The sequence below is a fragment of the Colias eurytheme genome, chromosome 6, assembly GCF_061535395.1.
Source record: "Colias eurytheme isolate Ceu_HAF_F1 chromosome 6, ilColEury1 Martin Lab GWU primary, whole genome shotgun sequence".
NCBI classification, from domain to species: Eukaryota; Metazoa; Arthropoda; class Insecta; order Lepidoptera; family Pieridae; genus Colias; species Colias eurytheme.
The window spans coordinates 9,912,057-9,927,738 of record NC_142985.1 but is presented as its reverse complement, the minus strand read 5'-3'; the positions used below and the strand labels follow the sequence as shown (position 1 = coordinate 9,927,738).

Sequence of the window (15,682 nt, the reverse complement as noted above, 5' to 3'; positions counted from 1 at the left end):
AATATTTTTTATTAAAATTACGCTTTTGTGTGACAAAAAAGGATTTGAAAGTTTACTTGCCTGAGAATCATAATTCATAGATCTAAAACCGATGTATTGAGTTCGATGCGGTTTTAAAATGTTAGAAATAATTTATGAATAAATACTACTTCAGGCTTTCTAAAACGGATAAATGTCGATCTGTGACTAATAGGATTAATTTCACAATCCATGGTAAACTTAATTCACCAAAATCAATCATCTTCTCAATAATTTGATATAGTAAATTTACTTTCTTAGAACTTTACCTAATATGTATTCAAGGTGGCTGATTTAATAAGAGCAAATAAGACGAAAAGCGTATGTTGTTTTATCTTTTTAAAGGATTACCTCTTTTTCTAGAAATGTACTCTAATGAAAATGGGTATCCGGTCATGTAAGTTATTTTGAAACATTTTCATATTATATGAAATTTCTTTATACCTAGTTACCCAATTAAAATCAATACCGTAGTTTTATCTATATCCGCTTATCGGCAATTAATACAGGCAAGACAGAAAAAACCTATGCAGCTATTTTATGAATGTAAATTTTGTTTTCTTTTCTATACATATAGGCGCATGATCATTTAATACCTAATAAGCTATAGCCCGCGGCTTAGTTCGCGTGATAAAAAAAGACATGTGGCAGACTGCCGCGGTAAAGCTATTGCATGCTATGCCTTCAAGCCACACCTCCGCGCCGGGGAGCGTGAGGTTTTTTCGTTACGGAATTTCTGGATTCGGTCCCCGTGCTCAAGGCCCGCGATAGAAGCTATGCAATAGCTTAAAAAAACAGTTGTCAAATATTTAAGTAATATAGCGCTATCTATCGGAATTTTTATATTTTAATGCACACAAGTGATTCAAATGCACATCATAAAATTCATAATCGTAAAAAGTACATACCTAACTCCCTTTCTATCCTTCAAACGTCCATGTATCAAGAACTATGCATAATATATAATAGTTCCGTTGTGACGGGAAAGAGGGACAAACAAACACACGTTCGAATTTATAATATTCTAGTATAGGAATCGTTCAGTAATCAGTTCATAGAAGATTGACAATTATTCGTTTAATTTTGATCATTTCAGCAAGTGTAGTGGATAAAAACTTGAGTAGGTAAATAACATTTTGTCAAGTAAATAAAAATGGGTAAATAAGTACACTAAATATTACTTAGTAATTTAATTTTAAAAGTAATATAGAAAATCACATGAGAGCATCCAACAAGTCTTTGGCGATTATACAAGCTGATTATATAATACATATTAAACTTATACATAAAATGGCAATACAAGATTAAATTATAGTTGACACAATCATCATACTTAAAATCAATCACAGAGTTGTGCCTTTAAATACTCATTCAGGCTAGGAACAATTAAAATGCTATGTCTACAAATTATAATAAATTAATTGAAATTAATATATAAATAGAACAGCTATGCTTTTCAAGCTCACAATGTTGTTATAGTCCGGGATACATCGCCCATTTTTGCAAGTGATTACTATCAAGCTAATTTTTCGTGAGTAGCTTTATTTTGATGAGATGCCCAATAATTTCATGTACGAAACTCTCGATTGTGGTAGCTACCAGATGAAACAAGGATAGAATATTTTGATTTGATGGTTATCAAATATTAATTACTAACTGAATGTTTTTTTTGTTCAATCTCAAGATAATTATCTAAATTATTCGAAAAAATATTTGTCCTACAAAATCTATGGTTTGATCAAAGAGTCCCCCTTTCCAATGTGTATCGATAACGAAGTCATCATAAATGATTACTAACCAGCTGATTTTTTTATTTTCACTTATTTAATACTTATATAATTCAACAGACATATTGTCCTACAAATTGCGTAATAAATATTTGAGAACCGTGAAATCAAAAATTTTTATCCTTGTTACCTCTGTAAGCTACCACAATCGAGAGTTTCGTACATGAAATTTTTGGGCATCTCATCAAAATAAAGCTACTCACGAAAAATTAGCTTGATAGTAATCACTTGCAAAAATGGGCGATGTATCCCGGACTATTATTTAAAATATGTACCTACGTTCCATCTTCTCTTAAGTTGAGTAGGTAAATTAATTACATTTATTTAAAAATGATAAATGAAATTTTTTGAGTTTAATATAGGACATATTAATTAATTTTTAAAAAATATAAAATTTAGCTAATTCGCAATTTGTTTGTTATTGGAAATATTTTTTGGCTTTGCCTATTAAATTTTGCTAAGATTGTTATTATTAAATGCCACAAAATAGGTGACAATTTTTAGAGAAGATTTCCGACTTGATATCGGAAGTGTGTAATAAAAAAAGCTCAAAGCGCTTTTCGGGCTTTCATCTCATTGTTTATTACATTGGTTTATATTATTTTAGGTTAATAGATGACGAACATGTTCTTTATTGTGAAGATATTTATAATAATTACAAAATTTATTCAACCACACTTTTATTAATCTTAATTTTCTAAAAGTTTGAAAAATTACCACCCATTTTATTGATACATGAAACAATTTACTTGTTACCAAAATTCTAAGCTATTCCACATGCTATACACCAAATTATAGACATTTTATAATAATTACATGATTTTATTACATTAATTCAATATTAAGCTTTACTCCACTAAACATACGATTCAATTTTCCTAAACACTTCATACAATTACTTTTCACAACGTCATTTACAACTACAGTCCGCTTTGAGCTGCATACAACTAGTTACAATTATTATTATACTGAAACGGCACTAGCATTGTGTAATCTAAATGAATACTTAATGTTAACACGTGATAATCGCTAATTGCAGAATAAATTTTCAAAGGGCCTAGTAAAAGTATATATGTACCTACATTGTACATGTATGTATGCAAGAAGATATCTGTTTTTGTACTTTCGTTTTAAATGCATTCATTATCATAAAAATAATCGATCAAAAACATTTGCCTTATTAAAAAAAATGTGTCTTACACACTTATGTAAGTTGGATATAAGGTGATTGTTTAAGGGAATCATAATACTAAATATTAACTACGTAATGGTAATACGTAGGAGTACCTATGACGGTAATTCACGATTTATTATTTACCTAGTGTCGAAAACTTATGCCGCTTTTGAGATTCAATGCAGATTTGTGGACAAATGGACAAATAGTCTAGTAAATGTAATTGACAATAATTATACTTTTAAAACAATTCTTTAAATCTTACTTAAAGGGGCTTATTATCTAAGGAATACTGGTAATATGCTTAAAACATATTTTGGGGAACTTTAATAATATCACATTATATCATACCTACCTATTTAAATGCTTTTTAATAAATTTAATATAATGGCAGCTGTCCGAACTTAAAATACAAACTTTATTTCTTGAAATATTCAAACCAATATCTAAATTCTATGGTGATAAAAATGTTATGTTAAAATCATCTTGTATTGTACATTTGTTTGTGAAGTGAACAATCTCCAGTCTAGGCGTATGAAGAAAATTGAGTATTGACTATTAAAAAAAATGTAACAATTAAAAAATAAAATAGCAATACAGAAAACAGTGGAGATTTGGACTAATATATTATGTGCATGCATATAAATAAGTATGGTTAAAAAAATATTATAGAATTCGAACCATATTATAATGATAAAATTCATAAATATACATGCAAATATATTATTAATCTAACTAAAACATTCGTAATGCTTTAGATTTCATTCAAAAAACATTTTCCCATTCTGAAATACAATAAAAAATTGGCGCAGTTTATTAGCTACAATATAAATGTATTAATATTCAATTCAATGAGATGAGATTCTAGCAAAATAATTAAAAAGACGCCGTGTTTTGACGCCTCATATCGCCTTGCGCTGTTATGCTCTTTCACCAGCATATAGGAGAAATGAAAACCACAGTTTACCAATTTCTAAAGAATACTGAACAATAACAATTATTCATACGATTACAGTCTAGTCCCGTTTCCTTAACCTTCAGTGAGTGGGCAGTGTGAACTTGTCGAGGTGTGAGCTAGAGGGTCGCAACCTTGCGGCGAGTTTCGTGCGCAGTAAGGCCAGGAGAGTAGCAACCCCGTGCACGAATATCATAACTACGGCACATAGCGCTACGAAACCGAACGCTGAACCTGCGAACGAATATATAATATATAATATAAAATAAAAATCGTTTATTAGAGTATTTTTGTTTATTAGTCAATAAAATTTGAATGCAATAATTTTGTATATTATCACGATGGGCGCTTTATAAATATTTTAGTTTCATTGGTTTTTCAGATATACAATGGTATGGAATTTAAATGAGACTGCGCTTATCATGGAAAATGAAAGCAAATCAATTGTTTGTATAAGGATTATAAAAAAACAAGTGTTTCTAATCATGCGCTATTGTTCATTTAATTGATAATAAATGGATAATAATCATAAGTACTAATAATGATTCAATTTTTTGTATTCTATAGATAATAAAAACAATAATGTTAAAAAGTCACGCATAATATCCATTTTATAGGCGGCTGGAGAAGATATAAAAATAAACGAAACTCCCATAAACAATGGTAGCAATTTAACTCAGTAATAATGTAGCTTTTAGATGAGTTCAATTTTCGGAGAGAGTTATCCATTATAAAAATATAAAAATTAATATCTTTCATTTTTGTAATAATGTTATAAGTGCAGATAATTAAATAATTCATAAAATATACAAAGCTGTTTTTGAATCGTCTATCTTTGATTGACAAATAATTTTGCAAGGATGCAATAAAGCATTATAAAAATACGAAACAAAAAGAACATCTAGGTTGCAAATTCGATATGTTGTTATTTTATACCGTGCCGCGTCGATCAATATCAAATTTTGTTTTTATGTAGGTGTCTATTTCTTTATGAATCACAGGATACCAACGGAGCATCGTATTAAATTGTTTTGCTGTTTTTTTTAATTCTTAGAATTATTCGAAATATTTTTGATGTACGTGCTTATGGAAGAAGGTAAGGTAGGGAATTATGTTGATTAATCACCTAATCAACTGCTTAATATTAATTTTAGATCTCGAAAATTTTACTAGTTATAACATACAAGATAAATTTTACTACAATATAATAACCTATACATAATTTACTTTAATGTAAATGTGTGTCAATTATTTTAGACTTAACATTAATTAACTTTTGTCCTAAAGCTATGATAAAGTGTACATTTTCATTATCATTTTTGATATCAACGTCAACGTCTTTATTACCTGGCTTATTCCAATCCAACGCTGGATAAATGGCTGGCAAGCCAATCCTATCTGTTCCACCAAGCGCCCAGTACAAGGCACTAAATATCCCGTAAGTCAGTCCCGCGCCCGCACCAAACAGTGCGTGCGCGCCGCGGACCGGGTGCGCGGTGACCAGCAACTCCACGATCATGACGAGTGAGTTGCATCCGTGCACTAGGATGTTTAGTGCGTTGATTTCGTGGATTTCTGGAGAGTTAGATATTGTTCAAATTGTAATTTTTTGTTTATAAAGTTAAAAATTTAGTTAAATAGATGTTTTTCATATTGTCTCTATTGGCATATCAGTATTAATTAATGTATATATGTATATGCTTTTTCCTATAATCGGTGAAAGAAAAGCTCGTGTGACCGACACGTCAAAGAATTAAAAGATTTACCCAGCGAGGTGTATTATAGAAATGATGTTGAGTAATTAAAACAATTTTCTTTTGCCATGGAAAAAAATTGCCTAGGTAGCTTTGTAAAAAAACGTCCGATTTTTTTATTTCTAAGGTTTATTTATTTAAATGCTACTTACTGGGGTCATGAACTAGGGTCCAATACACGAGAGTGATCACAAAAGCCAGATCTGTAGCAATATTGTGAGCTAGCCAGTAGACGCGGCAAATAAGAGGCGTCTTCTGGCGTCGTGGTAGAGGTATCTCTTCATCATCGCAAGCTGGAAAGCAGAAACATTAAAGATATATTTTTGTTAATTTGCTAGATCGATCTAGGTTTTCTTTTTATTGAAGTTCGATGTTTCTTTGGTATCTACGATTTTTCTTCTTTGATTTATAATTCTGATGTTTGAGTGTGATGGAAAAGATTTAATAAATAGTTCAAACTAATAGATAAATAATAAAAATTAATTTTATTTCAATAAAGATTTCATTAATCATCTCTTCTCTTCATAATTTACTCTGAATTGCAATTGACGTCACTTTACGTCAGTAAACTGTAAAATAAGTCGAAAACAAAATATACAAGCACAACAAGCCCACATAGCTCCAATTGTTATTTGTTAGCGATATTGGCTCGCACGTCAATAGGAATGAGGAACCAATAAGGATAATTGTGGCTAACGTCCCACTCGGCTAGTTTAATTGACGCGAAATGGTTTCAATCAAATGCGTCACGAGTCGAGTCTCTCCCCTGTCAGCACGCTTCATGAGGAACTGAGCTCTTCCCTGTCCCATGCGTATTGAAATGGGCATGATTGTATGAATTATTCGACCGGAAAACATTGATTTATTAGTGCGGTAGTAAAGTAGCAGTAGGAAAGGCGCTTGAAGCTAGTCGTCTAATTGACAATATGAGTACGACGCGACGCACACATCGTTAACCCACAGGTTAAATACGCGCGGTCGAATTAAAAGTAAAAGCTTTATCTATCACGTTAAGCGTATCTAATGATTGAGTTTTAGCTAATGAGTAGAAAAGTAGAGCAAATCAATGTCGAAAGCTCCGTTAGTTCGGTTCGATTAGAAGTAATGAAGGTATTAGATAATATTTTCTTCCCTCATTCACAAAGAGTATTGTTACATACGAGTTGGTTGAAGGCTGAAGCCAACGGTTGAAGCATTCGATCATCATAAAGAAGCAAGTGACATCAAAATGAATATAGAGCATGCTATGACAAAAGTCTGGGCTTATTGATATTTTATTGTAGGTATACATACATATTTTATTTTCGTCTGTTGTTTAAATGTCAAGTAATTTGATAGTCCGGGGAAAAAGGATATCGACCTGATTCGGTTCATATCTTGTATATATATATTGTACAAATACGAAGAAGGAATGGACGGAAAAAAAAATCTCATAGAACAACAACAGGAGCCAATCAAACAAAGGTGGATTCGCGAGACAAAGCGGGCGATTAGACAATCTCTTAATGCTCATCGCACCACAACAACATGCCACACTCTTGGGGATTTTGATGAATGAAGCACGTGTTTAGGCATGCGAGATCACATTATTTCAATGGCAATAGACACACGCGACGTGCAATGAATTAATTGTCTGTGGGCTGTGGTCTTCGCGCAATTCTATGAAATGTTCAGACGAAATCACGCGAGGCGCTTGACATTGTATAACAATTAAACTATCATATTGTTGCTTTAATTGTTATCAATGATAGCGTGCTTTTGGCTATTGATTGATGGGTGCTGTTTGTTTCGCTCGAGTTTTATATTTGAGAGTAGTCCCAACGGTTTAAATGTCACTCCCTATTAGACGTTTAACACCGTACTTCGTGTTATGTACCTTCGTAATTAATCTTTTTTTATAGGTAGTGGTTATGTACCTGTTCCAGGCACTATTCATTGCGAAATTGTGTATTGTAGAAGGTACAATACTTACGTATACAGTATGTCTTTTGATTCTTGTACTTATGTACAACAGCCAGCGCCAGGCCAGCTTGTATGACTATCAGCATGTATCCCCAGTTAGTGAAATATATGAACCATTTGAAGTAATTCAGTTCTACTTTGGGCCCATCGTAGAGCCGCGGCAGCCGCTGGCAAATGAAACTTGATATGCCAATCGAGAATACTGTTAAGAATAATATCCACCTGAAATCGAAAGGATATTGTCATTGGAATCGTAAAAAAGTAGGTATACTAAAAGCTAGTTTAATCATAGCATAGGTGACTGAACTCAATAGTCCCTATTACAGATTGTAGAAAATACCCAATCTGTCTGAGTTTTGTAAAATATAGATATTATGATTGAATTATTTAAAACAAACTTTTTTCTGAAATTACAGGTTATGTAAATGATTTATTAGGCTCAACTAAAATAAAGTGTGTATAATTGTATATTTAATAAAAATACCACAAATTATACACAACAGGAATCAAAAGCATCCTTGAGTAACAAAATTTTTATTATAGTCAAGTTAACATGTAAAAAATGTACTGGAAATTCTAGAGCATTGCCACAGATAATGTAAATCTATGTACCTATAAACTAAATACAAAGTAGCCGGTCGGTGCCCCGTCTGCCACTGACTGCAAGCGAAGTGGTAGGGCGGCGAGTGCTCCAGGTTCAGGCCTCGTCTGCTGGCCTGCCACATACGTCCCAGCATAGCTGGCTTACAGATTTTTTTCATCGCTGAAAAGGGACAAACGAAGTTTTAGTGATCCATTAATTGTTAAACCGCATTATTTGAAAAGGAGTGTATTTTTCAATTTCATTATATATATATTTTTCGTGACAAATAGGTAGGTATCTATTAGTTTTTTTAGTATAATTAAGTAATCACCAAATAATAATTTGAAAGTTGTTTTAAATAAAATAAATTTCACTTTTATACAGGTAGTTGAAATGTATTATGGAGAAGCTTAAACATTATAATTATTATTTAATAGAACACTAAACAGCCTTCATATTTTCAGAATTTGGAAAATTTTAAATGGGAACACACGTTGCACGGACAGATCAGGCTTTCAAATAAAAACGAATCATGAATTCTAATGGTTCACCCAGCCGAATTAACAAACACAAAAAAATAAGTAAGTAGTCTGATTGAGAAGCTCCTCGTTTTTTGAAGTCGGTTGAAAAGGAAATCATTAATTGTCTCAACATGCAATACCATACTCCAATATAATATACTTCTTCCCACAGTTTCTATTTATGTCGTACTTTATATAAATTGCAATGGAGCCGTTACATTGACCATAACAACGTTACATTGACAATATAAGGTAAAAATATTGAAAAAAAAAATTAGATTTCCAAGGTGCGTGCTTTGGTCGTCAAAATATATCAATGATAGGTTAGGTAATATACTACAGAATATACAAAAAGGCATTCAAATAAGCTATGTATTTAAATATTAAAGTCAGGCTAAATATATTTTATTCATGTTCCTTCCGGTAAAATCCGAATGTGATCAACTTTTTCTAAATCAAAGATTAAATCACGGATTGTAAACAAAGCAAAAAGAAAGTGATTAGTCAATATCAAAATCTTCATTGTAATCAAAGTATCTCATTTTATATACCGTTATTTTATATTCTGCAGATAAAATCTTGGATGGCGACAAGGCTCTCGCCACTTCAAACTTCGAACAGGATTATGTCAAAAGCGATTTAAACAACCGTTTTTTTATATGAGTAGGTATCTATAATTTATTTTAATTCCGAAATGCATTTTTTATTTCGTTTTTAAGTGTATGTACATTATCACAGTATGGATTTCGCGAATGAAGAAGGATGAATCAATAAAATCATTCAGCTAATCAAAACTACTATGCGGCGAGATAACGGCATAGCTACAATGTCCTCCTTCATTAAATACGAGCCAATTAAATCAGATTACTTTTCTCATGAGTACGAGATTGTCAAGGCTCGGGGTTAACTTGAAAGTGACCTTTGAATCATTCTATCTTTGAGCACATGCCAGACGAATTGCTCACTTCATTGTACCTTTAGTGGTCTCGCTTTTAAGTCTAGCGATCCTATTCTTGTTCAATTCGATGTCACAGAAATATGTAGCTTCGCATTACATAGGATAGGTACCTACATATTATTTGATAGCCAAAATTAGAAGTGAAATATTACATAACATTCAGACAATACTTTATAATAAGGAAAAATATAAATGACTGTAAACTTTTATGTTTACATAATACACACATTACATAAATACAATTATTAATATAATACATACAAATTACAATAAAATCCATATCGCGCACGCTTAATTAAAATATATGTGGTGAATGATCAATAAATAATCTTCTTATATATAAAAATGAATCGCAAAATGTGTTGGTAAGCGCATAACTCGAGAGCGGCTGAACCGATTTTGATAATTATTTTTTTATTATATTCCTTGAAGTACGAGGATGGTTCTTATGTAGAGAAAACGTAAACATGTACCACGGGCGAAGCCGGGGCTTACCGCTAGTTATTAATATTTATGTCGTAACTACTATTACGAATTTAAAGGAATATTATTTTAGAGGAAATACTGTTGTTTCCTCCCTTTCCTTAGCATATTAATTTATTCCTAAAAATATAATGTAATAAATAATATTATCTTTTTATATTGCTCGCGTACAACTACCGTGTAAATTGCAGTCAATGGCACGTATTAGATTTATAGTTTACAATTTTTTAATAACCCACAAACGATTTACAATGTCACGTGGAAGCGAGTTCAATAGATATAGCATTGACGAGCGGATGCTGCGCGGTTATACATTGCGATGATAGTTATTGTACATTCGCTATAAAAGAAACACAATAGTCACTTGTTGGGAGACGAGTAAATCATAAAACTGACAGCTCCCCTATTTGCTGCTTTCCTGGTCTCTGAGCTAAGAATGGACTGACTAGAGATATCGATTTATTTTCAAAAAATAGCTCCATATTAATGGTATGAAAGAGTAGTACCTATATAGTCCGCCAAAAGTCTTCGCAAGAAATTTTAGAATATTATAGGCACCTTTCTCTCATCAGTGCATTAAAGATGCATCTCATTGATTCTAATTTTAATGGATCCATTTTAAAATACGCATGTCTATTGTCCATGGCATAAACATGTTATTGTATCTTTTGCTACGACACTTAAATCATTGACGTAACCAGAAAATATTTAAGCATGGATTGTTACCAAAACAAATGTATAGAGTTTAATTGTATCATAAAAGTTGATTGATGGTCGAGACAGTTCAAGTGGTCGCCAATGTTTGATCAGCTACTAATAATTGAAAACTGTTGTCAAGCGGAGATATCAAAGGCCACCTGCATACCCAGCTGGTATCAGATGTAATGAAGATGCAATTAGTATGCAAACAACCTTATTAAACCATGCGAAACAATCGTAATCGTTAATCAACTAATTTAAAGATCGAGGATCGGAGCTGATTCATTATTGATTTACGGTGATAATGCCGCGGAAGGTTAGTATGTAATAGAAAATTTTAATTGAAAACATGATTATATTCATAACATGATTGTAAGTATATGAAATATATGTGTACATAGCAATTTGTTTTGTTTGTAGAATTTAAAGCGCAAATGTAAAGTGAGTGTTTAAAATGTAATCAAGTTACAAGAATTTTCTTACGTGTAAAAATTTTCATAGTACCTAATGAGGACATTGTTTTAATTAATGAAGTTTATAATAATTTTGACAATCATAAGAACAATAGAATATTTTAATTAATCCGAAATTTTGTGTCAGTGTTTCGGGTCATTTGTAACAGGATGGCGCGGCGGTTCTACAGGGGTCTTAGTACGCAATGACAAAAAGAAAAATGATGGTCAGAACGCTGATACCGGATACCTTAAGATACTGTAATATTTTATATTAGAGAATCTTAACATAAAATATTATAGTATCTTCACCGTGTGTGCCGCGCTTTATGGTTCATTCTTATTAATTTAAACGATTTAGAAATAGATAATTTGTAGAATTTTTTCTTAAAAACAAACAAACGTGAAAACACGTTTCCTTTTTGATAAGTCAAGATTTCGAAAGACTCTGAAATTCGTATTACGAAACCTAAGGACTTGAATCATAAGCGTAGTCATTATGAAGTCAAAAGTACATGAAAATTCAGAGATTTTCAGTCATAAAAACAACTAACACCGTTCGCGTTGTAATGAGCACGCCGACTCTGTTTACAAATAAAACGCTGTGCACACCTCCATTGCAATGTTACAGGGTGATAATCAATAACAGCTCGTGACTTTTGATGCGCTTAATGTGATGGCCCCATGTGCAAATGCTCATTTAGAGGACCGTATGATAATGCTAAGGCTAATTTTATATTCATATCAAATTAATTGAAAAAATATTTTCACACTTACATATTTGAAGAAAGATTGTGTGACACAGGCACCTACTCAAAGGGATGATGTTATTTTTTATAATTTATTGAATCTAAGTACTAACAGTACGTATGTAGTCGTAATTTTAAATGCGTCAATTCATTATTAAATGACGTGTTTGACTAAGGTAAAGAGGACATTTTATAGGAAAAGTAATAGAATAACGATTAGATAATGCTGTGCTGCCTGAAAATTAAGTTTCCCTGTATTGTTATAACGTACAGGATAGGTAGATATTATAGCAATGAATTTATTTCTATGACCGCTTAGCAAAACAGATCGTGTTTTGTTTTAAAAATAAGAGATTATATTGTGCAAAGTAAGCGGTCAGTAAGTCCAAGTGTAACTTACATAGATCCAATTTCGGGAGCCTCATCTTTCTCGCGAAGCGTCGGACACGTGTACATTTAAACGACGTCGTGATGAAGTAGCACTTTATTTTAGCGTTATCGAAAACGAAACCTCAGATTTCCGAGTTGTTTTTACAATGAAATGATACATTAATGCTTGGTACGCATGCGCGCGCTGGCGGCACACTGCGGCGCCTCGCTCCCCGCTAATGTCAATATCCCGCTTCGTTTGTCGACAATTATGCTGTACATCGCCAGTTTTGTATCGTAAATAAAACAATTGGATTTTTAACGGTCTATAATGTCAATGAGTCTCAATAATATGAACAAATGCGTTTCTAATTTGGAACAATTGACGCGACCGCAAATCTGGACCCACGGCCACGAGCCACTTAGTAGATACATTTTTTAAATATAAAATATCGATCCTATTTACGAACGTCTAACGAAACGTAGAATATTTATTTATTTATTACATTTTTCTATGCTAGTTAATAATACAAATTACTTAAAACTAAAACTTATAGCTAGACTAGCGCAGAGGGCGGCCTTATCACTAAAGAGTGATCTCTTCCAGGTATATTAATTTGTATAGATTGAATTTATTGAAAGTATTGTACCTACCTATTGCAAATAGCGAAATATGTAGGTATTTTCATACTTCATTAGGTAATGTATCACTTTTACACACAGAAATACAAACAACTTTTAAAGCACGAAATAAAAATCATATTTTGATGTACAATCAATCTATCTACTTTATGACAACGAAGCTACTAAATATGTACCTTTTTTATAGTGGAGAATGCATTTAGGCATACCCAGAGCACTCGGGGAAAGGGCCCTGGGTGTCGGACTCACCCTGCAGAATGCAGGGAGTAGGGATCTACCGACTAAACTAAATATGTGCCTAACTTTTCTTCTGTTTACTGTTTTACCTGTGCAATGGATAATACTTATTTTACTTTTAAATTAAATCCCATCTTTGTTGTTATTTTATTGATTTGGACTTATTATTTTTTTACCGAATCTTTGTAATCTATATGTAATACAATTTAATTTAATAAAGGCATATTTATTTATTTCATGAGTTACATACCTTTTGTAATTTTTTATAAACATATAGATTGTACTATTTTTATCCTTCAATTTAATAAAACGTAGGTATTTCCTTCTTTTTTACTGAAAATATTTTTTCCGATTAAGCAGTAAAAAGTTATGAACAATTTTTTTAAAGTAAAAGTTCTATATAAAGCACGCATTTTTTTAGTATTTACGATATTACCATCAGTCATTACAGAATTGAGAATACTATTTAAAGAAGGTATAAATTTTTAATCACATAATAATCAAGGCTAAACATATTTTTTGTACAACCTTCGAAAAGATTTTTGGTTCTAAAATAGACAATTTGATTTATAGAAATATTTTTTTGTGCGTGCGCAAGTCAAGCACAAATTTCGTTTTTTCAAAAAAAAAATTGTATACTCAAAAATATAAAGACAAACGTATCACTAAGCATGGTGACCGTGAACTACAGATGTGTTGGAGGGTTGAGGCTTGAGCAGTAAATTGTACCTTGAAAGTACCTACGTATTTTTTATTCCCCCTGCTCTAAAATTTGGCACATACAAAACTTTATATGCTAGAAATATTTCTCGAAGAAATATTTTTCGGTGTCCAACTTATTCTGTAACTTGCTGCAATTTAATTACTTAAAGTTAATGAGTAACCATAATCTGAAAAATGAAGATACAATGTATTACCATTTTTTAACCCTTGGAAGGTCGGCATAGATCAACCCTCCAACGGGTCTGCAGGTCACGGCCACCATACGTTATTCTTTATCTCACAACCATTTAATAAATTAATTATTTGTTCGGAGGAAATTTGCAACTGGCTCGTGAACCAAAAGAACATATATGTTTGCAAATTTTGTCAATTTCCTTAATTTTCCTCATCAATAGAAAAAATTCGAATAATTTTTTAAAGATAGTTAAGGAAATGTAAAAAGCTTATTTATCACATATAATTGTGATTCATATGAAATAATTCCTGAAGTTTTGAAGTTGGTAGTAGGTTCTATCAACCTATGATTTTTTTTGTTACGTATTAATTTTAGATTTAAACATTATATTAATGTATGTTACTTAAAAAATATGTAAAAATTAAAATATAAGTACCAACCTTTTCAAACAACTGGACTGTACAAGTGGACTTGTACACTTAATTTTTGACTCGAAATATACATTAAATGTTTTGCGAAATAATACGAAATTTAGGGCATAATATATTATTTACATAATAAAAAATAAAAATACAATATTAAATAACACAAACTTACCTGGGTCATTTGTATCCGTCGGAACTAGCACATCCTGTTTGCACATTTTAAAACTGAGTCTATTTTTTAATATTTATTCCTTAAATTTCTTTCTTAAATTTAAGTTCCTTATTTGAAATACGTTCCCGGGCTTACGTCCACAGAGGCCGTGCCATAGATTATACACTGCTATACAGGTTCGAACACTACCGCCCGGCTGTCTGCCGGTGACAAAGCGCGCCGCGTAGTGCACCCGCCTCTTCTACTAATTGACGATACATTCATATAAATACGTTTGTCATGTTTGTTTATTTAATCTGTGGCGCTTGTTTTTTGCAATTTTTTTGTTTTAATTCGCGATGGATGCATTTGATAGATTTTGTACACACAATCACATCTACTGTGTAGGTACTACGTCGATATCTTTATTGTGCAATAATATCGGTTTATTATTTATTATAATTGTATGACCGGTATGTATGTATTTATATAACTTTTATATGTACTTAATTTTAGATTTAAGATTAATTAAATTTTGGGAAATGCTTCCACATTATTTAGTTTGAAATGGGGTGCAAGATTTATCCACTTTTTTTTTCTGCCACACATGGCAACACTGGTGGCAGAAAAAAAACAAAATGCGCGGCAACTGAAAAAAAAGTACTAAAATAGATTCAAACTTAGATTTGTGCATTTAATAATTGTTTTTTAATCCAGTTATCAATAATTTCAATTTGTACTTTTAAAAATTACGGCTAACAAGAAGCTAACAAGATGAGCAAAGACTTTCAAGTGTTCAATGAAACTGTATCAAGGCAAACAAACCCATTGGATGTAAGTTGTTTAGTTTTATCGTCTATTGAGG

At 31.7% G+C, this 15,682-nt stretch overlaps 1 protein-coding gene across 2 annotated transcripts; it reads right to left on the bottom strand.

Moving 5' to 3' along the window:
• Positions 1-2,895: 2,895 nt before the first annotated feature.
• Positions 2,896-14,999, bottom strand: LOC149907952 (protein rolling stone-like). Of its 2 annotated transcripts, none has more exons than XM_090103078.1 (6): positions 14,839-14,999; positions 8,263-8,413; positions 7,661-7,872; positions 5,841-5,981; positions 5,282-5,509; positions 2,896-4,168 (listed from the first exon to the last, which is right to left on the bottom strand). In XM_090103078.1, exons 1-6 carry the CDS (start codon positions 14,882-14,884, stop codon positions 4,017-4,019), a joined length of 930 nt encoding a protein of 309 aa, XP_089959204.1. In that variant the 5' UTR covers positions 14,885-14,999; the 3' UTR covers positions 2,896-4,016. The 2 variants fall into 2 exon arrangements, with proteins under 2 accessions (XP_089959204.1, XP_089959205.1); XM_090103079.1 differs by lacking the exon at positions 14,839-14,999 and adding an exon at positions 12,496-12,723.
• Between the last annotated feature and the right edge of the window lie 683 nt (positions 15,000-15,682).